We start from the raw sequence: 6532 nt of genomic DNA, 5'->3' as shown, positions 1-6532 counted from the left end.
GCAGAAGACACCTATAGGACCCTAGAGGATAACTATGACCCTAGAGGGGACCTCCTCCCCAGGGGAGACCCCGATGAAGCTGCAGGCCAGGTCCCTGTGAATAGGGGGTTAAGCCACACCCCATCCTCATACTGCAACTTATCACCGAGATGACAGTGAGGTTTCTGCCTCAGCTTACCTTTCTGTAAATGGGGCATGGGCGTATGGGGACATCACTCCGCTTATTTTTCTGTCAATCTGACTACACAAATCAGGTGTATTATGTACAACAATTTAAACATGAGAAGTGGGAGACCCTCCTTGGTACGCGGGGTGAGTGGGGGTTCCCGACGTCCCCCACCCCCAACGATCCACGGCCCCTCTGGGCAATCAACCCCAACCCCAACCCGCCCCACCTCCACCCAAGCGCACCCCACGACAGGGCCCAAGGAAGCCTACCCAGGCAGGTGTCCATGGACCGGGGATTTGTGGGGTGAGCTCGCCCCCTGCTGGGCCAAAAAAGCTACATCGGGGCTCCCCACGCTCCGGGGCGGAAGGGCGGGCAGGCATCCCGGCGCTGCCAAGTGAAGACGCTGAGGGGTCAGACTCACGTGACTTTATCACAGAAAAATCCCAAAGTGCGGGGTGCAGTCTGGGTCAGGGCCCCGCAACGACAGGGCGCGACTCCGGGCCAGAGGTGACACCTGCTCCAGGCCAGGCCCTGCCCTGCCCACCTCGCCCGGGGTGCCCGGGTCGGCCTCAGTGCAAACGCGCTGCGGGGATGCGCCCTGGGGCCTATCCGGTTTTAGTAAGGAGCCAGGGCGCAGGGACACCAGGCTAGTGCAGCAGGGGACGGTGGGGGCCGGGACCCGCCTCCACCTCGGCTTTGCTTATCTGACACATGGGCACGCAGGGCACTTCCCTGCCTCCCCCCATCCCATTTGGCTCATCTGGGGCCTGAAGACGACCCGGGAGGTGAGCGGGAGGTGAGCGGGGCTTCGCGGAGGCTTCACGTGGATCGGCAGGTGCGGCCCATCCCTCGGCCTCAGAGGCTGGCGCAGGTGAGCCGGCGGGGTCTCAGGGCTGCAGCTCGTACTGGCGCTCGGTGGCGGTGTAGAAATCCTCCAGCACCGACTGCAGGAACTCGAAGGTGGGCCGCTCCTCTGGCCGGCTTCGCCAGCACTCGGTGATGACATCGCGGTACAGCTCTGGCGGACAGGAGTCCGGGCGCGGCATGCGGTAGCCACGCTCCAGGCTGCGGATGACCTCGGGGTTGCTCATGCCTGAGAGGAGAGGACAGAGCAGGATGGGGCTGGGGAGAGGGGACAAGATCCGTGCCACACCCATGCGGGCAGACCCTGGACTCCACCCGGCAGGCCCCCTCCTGCTAGTGTTTGCCACAGAGTTGCAAAGAGGCGGAGCGTTTCCTCTGGAAGACCGAGCCCTCCGCCGCCTGGGTCTCTGTTGTCACTGACAGGTCCCACTGGGCCCCTGGCAAACACCGGCAGCCCAGGAGCCAAGCCTGGCATCTGAAAATGGAGTGAGAGGGGGGACAGTCCCCTACCTGGGTAGGGCACACGTCCGTAGGTAACAATCTCCATCAAGAGGATTCCAAAGGACCACACGTCGGCTTTGATAGTGAACACCCCGAAGTGGATGGCTTCCGGCGCTGTCCACTTGATGGGGAACTTGGCTCCTACAGGGGAAAGGCGGCTGACTCAGAGGCCCATCCTGGATGCCTGTAGGCTCCACCCTTCCCCACCGTGGGGCCCCAGGCCCTAAGATGCCAGAGACACATGAGCACCAGCTGGATGCAGCACTGGGGCACCCTGTTAAGTCTTTGAAAACAGAGTAATGTTAACTTCTGAGAGCCTGTGTTCATCTGGGAGAGCAGAATCATCCTCCCCTCCAAGTCCTTCCAAACCCTAGCTCCCTTCCAACTTCACACTGGCCTTGCCTAAAAACATGACCCATGGTGTGGGCAGGCCCCTTGGACTGGTCCATGCCCTGGGCAGGTGTTTCCTGCAGCCTGGGGATGGCGGCTTGGGACTGCCCCCCACGGTGGCTGCCGCCCTGCACTGGCTGTGGCCTGGGAGGCATAGCTGTATTCTGGCAGCCAGCCTGACTGCCGTCATCCAGGTGACAAGTGCATCTCTCCTGCCTGCCTGCACCAGCTGTATAGCTCCGCCTAGCGCTTGTCGTGGATAGAAGCACTCCATCGATCCTCTCCTGAGCTCCCTTGATAGCTTGGGGCACAGCTTACCTCTGCTGTCAGGTGTGCAGCCTGGGTTACAGGTCTTTTTCTAAAACTTTAAGGGAACTAAGTGGGGAGGGGGGCAGTCCTGGAGGCTCACAGTAGTTTGAGACCTAGGGAAGGTTGCTGGGAGACTTCTTGGTGCTTTTACCACAGTGCCTTGACTAAGAATCATCTCAAAGGTGTGGGAGTGGGGGACATGGAGCAGACAGTACCCCCAAACCTGTCTCCCCCCAAAGGCCTGCCCTGAGGAAGGCACTTGGGAGACAATATGCAGCCGTGGGCACCTCAGAACTGAGGCCCTTTCACACATGGGGGCTGGGGAGTTGTGTGGCTCACCCTCCTGGGCGGTATACTCGCTGTCGATGATGCGGGCTAGGCCAAAGTCAGCAATTTTGCAGCTCAGCGCCTCTGACACCAGGATGTTGGCCGCCCTCAGGTCGCGGTGGATAGAATTCATGTGCTCTATGTACGCCATGCCTTCAGCAATCTGGGGGTGAGGTGAAGGGCCATGTGGGCTGGGCTGGCACACACTCTGCACTGCCCATAAGCAGGGAGGGAGGGTGGGCCCATGCTGACCCAGCAGCCTGGCTACTCACGCATTCCCAAGGCCAGGAGGGGAAGGCAGGGGTGGTAAGCTTTGGTCTACCAGCTTCTGCTGGCTTCACGGGGCTGAGGTAGGGGGTAGGGAGCAGAGCTGTCACTGGGGGAGGCACACGGGAGGCAGTGCTCCCCCAGCTGGTTCATCTCCAGCACCAAGAAGCCCAGAATAACAGGGATGAGGTCAACAGAGGCAAAGGGGCCACCTGTCCTGTGTGTCAGGGCAAGGATAAGAAAGGCATCTGGAAAGAAAAATGAAGCCACAAGAAGGAAGGAGGGAGGCAACGAAGGGAGGGGGAAAAAAGGATTTTCCTTCCTTGGCAAGGTGGACGCCCACTGCTCTGGGAGCTGGGAGACTCCCCCCAGTCCTACTCCCCATCCTCTGGGAATCCCTGACCCTCAGCAATGCTTAACCTTCCTGAGGGGCCTGGAACCAAGGGAGGTATCTGCAGGGCATGGACTCGAGCACAGCCCTGGAGGCAGTGATCTGCAGTCGGGGTGCCTGACCCTGCACCTGCCCCTCAAGTGGCTGTGGGGAGCAGGAGCAGCGCCCAGGTGCAAGAGAGAGCCAAGGACAGGAACCTGGGACTGGGGACGGCTGCTTGTAGGCACCGCTGCCTCTTAGCTGAGAAAGCTAAGGTTTTATTCACCCAACAGGTGGATGAAAAACAGCCAGTGTACCCCTTGAACCCACGACTGCAAGGAGCCAGCACTGCCACAGATCCCACCTGGCTTTCCACAAGCACAGGTGTCTGCATGGATGCATTCTCTTGTTTCCTCTGTGTGTGCTTTCTAGTGTGGGGATGTAAAATTATGCCAAGCACCTCCTATCTGAGCAAGCCTCTCTCATAAGGTGGCACTGATTGAGCAGTTGTGGAAATCGAGATGTAAAAGAGAAGGCAAGCAGGGCGCAGACCAGCTCCGAAGGAAAAGAAAGTGCTGGATGAGTGCTGCAGAGCACACACTGGGCAGGGCCCACCAGCGGGACATGTCTGGCTGGGGTCCCTGGAGCTTCCTGCCAGATGTGAGGCCTGGGGGTTACACTGGGTGGAGAGAGGTATGAGAGGGCATTGAGGTGGGCAAAGCTTCACTGTCATGGCTGCCCAGAACTGGGACCACCATCCCTGGGCTCTGGGTAGCTGGAATGAACATGACATATGGTAGCCAGGGCCCAGGAGGGAGGGCCAAAGGAAGATCCCTGGAGGCTTCTGTCCTCTGACTTCTTCCTGCCAGCTGAGAACAGCATTGGATGGCATAACATGTGCAGCTGCGGGGCAGCTCGTTGCGATCCCTGAGGGGAAGCAGAACCCCAAGCATGGCCTTCAAGCTGACTGACACACCCTCTCAATACTTGATTATGGCAGCCGGTGTTGTCTACTCCACTTTCTGCCCAGCTTACTGCTGATGTGCCTAGAAAGTAGTAGAGGGTCGCCCATGTGCTTGGGGGCCTGCTATCCATATAGAAGACCCAGATGTAGTTCCAAACTCTTGACATGGCCTGATCCAGCCCTCACCAGTGTGGCTATTTTGGGGGGAGTTAACCAACAGAGGAAAGGTCTCTCTCCTGTCCCCCTACTCTCACCCTGTCACTCTGAATTTCAAATAATAAAGCCCAGAGCAGAGAGGAGAGGGATATGGGCAGGAACAAGGGCATCACGTGTGGGGAGCAGGGCGCTGAAACCACTCCAGGATTGATAGGGGCCGGCGCAAGATAGCGGCTGGCCCAGGGCCAGGAGGTGAGTTTGGTCTCACCAGCAGGTAAACAGGAAGTCACAGGGATAGGCTAATGCCCTCGCTGTGATCATTGGCCTATCACATAGCGCCAAGTGGACCCATGGGGAGAAGTGATTGGTGGAGAATGATATAAAAGTAGCCGGTAAAAGCAGTATGGGAGAGGTGGGGACAAGAACAGAGAAATGCAGCAGAAAGTACGGGAAGAAGTATGGGAAGAAGGGTGGCAGAGAGCGAGCTGGAGAAGCGGTGGAGGAAAGCTTAGACCAATAGGGACAGGAGCAGCAGAGATAAGGATTTAAACGCAGCCGCTTTTGACAGTGAGGGGCCTGGTTGCGGTTCCGGCTTTTCCCGGACCCTCGAGAGCATGCTCCATCTTTTTAGTGTAGTTGCTGCTGGGCGGTGGTGACAATCATCCCTCCAGGCTTCCCCCTCCCCCCCCCCACCCGTGCACCTGGCAGGTCACTCACTTGGGCTGACATGTCAATCAGCTGCGGGAGGGATAATTTGCTACCTTCGTCTGTCTTCAGGAAATCCAGCAAGCAGCCTGAGAAAACAATAGTTACAATTAGACCTCTACAAGGCCACCCAAACCTGGCTGCACCAGCCTCACCCCTCCTGGTGGTGGGAAGTGGCTCAGGACCCAGAGTCAGTAAGGAAACACATAGTGGATGCAGGTGGGCCTGGGTCCAGTGCAGAGGCACCAAGGCAATTGCTGTATGGAATCCAATGACTGGAGGGGAGACTAGGCTGGGCTTGCAGCTCAGAGGTGTACTGTGTCTGAGCAGCCCCCTTCGTGGCAATGCTGGGGGACCAGGATCAGCACAGCCATGGAAGGGTCCTACAGGAGCAGCATGTCGCCAGGGTCAGAGGAAAGGCAGGAAGGTAGTCAAGGGTGGAGGCTAGCCCTAGGTCCACTTCCCCTCTGGGAGCCTGCTGGGGCCCTTAGAGACTGGCCAGGTTTGTATAATGTTCTGATAGCAAAGTTCCATGGCTGGGAAGTGGGCAGAACGCAGCCGGCAGCTAGCTCTTTGCTCCCTGCAATGCTTTACCCTTTCAGCAAGCCCTGAAGGGTGCAAAGAAAGACTGCAGACCTATGGATCTGTTGGCTGTGTTCTGCTCTTTAAGCATCCTTCAGTCTCCTATTCCTCATCCTCTTTCCTGCCCCTGCACCCGTTCTCCAAGACAATGCAATGTCCTCCACCTGGAGCTCACAAACCCATGACCTGGCAAGCCTGGGACTCCCCTGCCCCACCTCAGCATGACAACAAAGCCCCTTGCAGAAGGCACTACCTCGGGCCATGTACTCGGTGACGATGTAGATGGGCTCCTTGGTGACCACGGCATAGAGCCGGACCAGCCTCTCATGCTGTAGGGTCTTCATGAGGTTGGCCTCACCCAGGAAGGCTTCTGGAGACATAGTTCCTTCCTTCAAGGTCTTGATGGCCACCTTCACACTGTTCTTGTAGTAACCTGAGGCCCGAAGCGGGAGTGGGGAAGGGTAGGGAGGATGAAGCCACCATTCAGAAGGGTTGCTTGGAAACTGTGCCTGCATTAGCCCACAGAAGCACCCAGCACCACCCTGTTCTCCCAGAGGGGACCTGAGCTGGAAAAGCAGCCCCTGCAGGTGATGAGCACACAGGTGCATCTCTTGGGAGGAGGACCAGAACCCATCTCTACCCCTCTGTCCGCACTGAGGTCTCAGGCAGCCGCGGAACTCGCCCTGACTGGGAACAGGGTGGTGGGGCTCCCCTTTCAGCTCCACATCTGGGCCTGAGTACCACCCCTTGGCCCTGCCTGTGCCCTGCCTCCCACCCCTCCACAGGGTGGGGTGGTTGGGCACACAGTCCTCATCTTCCCTCCTCGATTCCTCAGAGCTCCTGCAGCCTCAGGCTCACCCTGGGTGAGACTATGACTCTGTCTCAGGTAGAGGCACTGGAGCACCAGGCAGCTTCCTGCCAAAGCCCC

At 58.6% G+C, this 6532-nt stretch overlaps 1 protein-coding gene across 2 annotated transcripts in view; it reads right to left on the bottom strand.

Moving 5' to 3' along the window:
* Positions 1 to 581: 581 nt before the first annotated feature.
* The window catches only part of BLK (BLK proto-oncogene, Src family tyrosine kinase), a 44916-nt gene continuing 38965 nt past the window's right edge, over positions 582 to 6532 (bottom strand). For both annotated transcript variants that reach the window (XM_004579102.2, XM_058670095.1), the window contains 5 exons: positions 5858 to 6037; positions 5035 to 5111; positions 2573 to 2723; positions 1544 to 1675; positions 582 to 1262 (listed from right to left, as the gene is read on the bottom strand). In XM_004579102.2, the coding sequence (XP_004579159.2) occupies positions 1057 to 1262; positions 1544 to 1675; positions 2573 to 2723; positions 5035 to 5111; positions 5858 to 6037 (746 nt within the window). In that variant the 3' untranslated portion in view covers positions 582 to 1056. The remainder of the gene's footprint in view (positions 1263 to 1543; positions 1676 to 2572; positions 2724 to 5034; positions 5112 to 5857; positions 6038 to 6532) is intronic.

This window comes from Ochotona princeps, chromosome 11 (genome assembly GCF_030435755.1).
Source record: "Ochotona princeps isolate mOchPri1 chromosome 11, mOchPri1.hap1, whole genome shotgun sequence".
NCBI classification, from domain to species: Eukaryota; Metazoa; Chordata; class Mammalia; order Lagomorpha; family Ochotonidae; genus Ochotona; species Ochotona princeps.
This window is presented reverse-complemented; position numbering and strand designations above follow the sequence as displayed.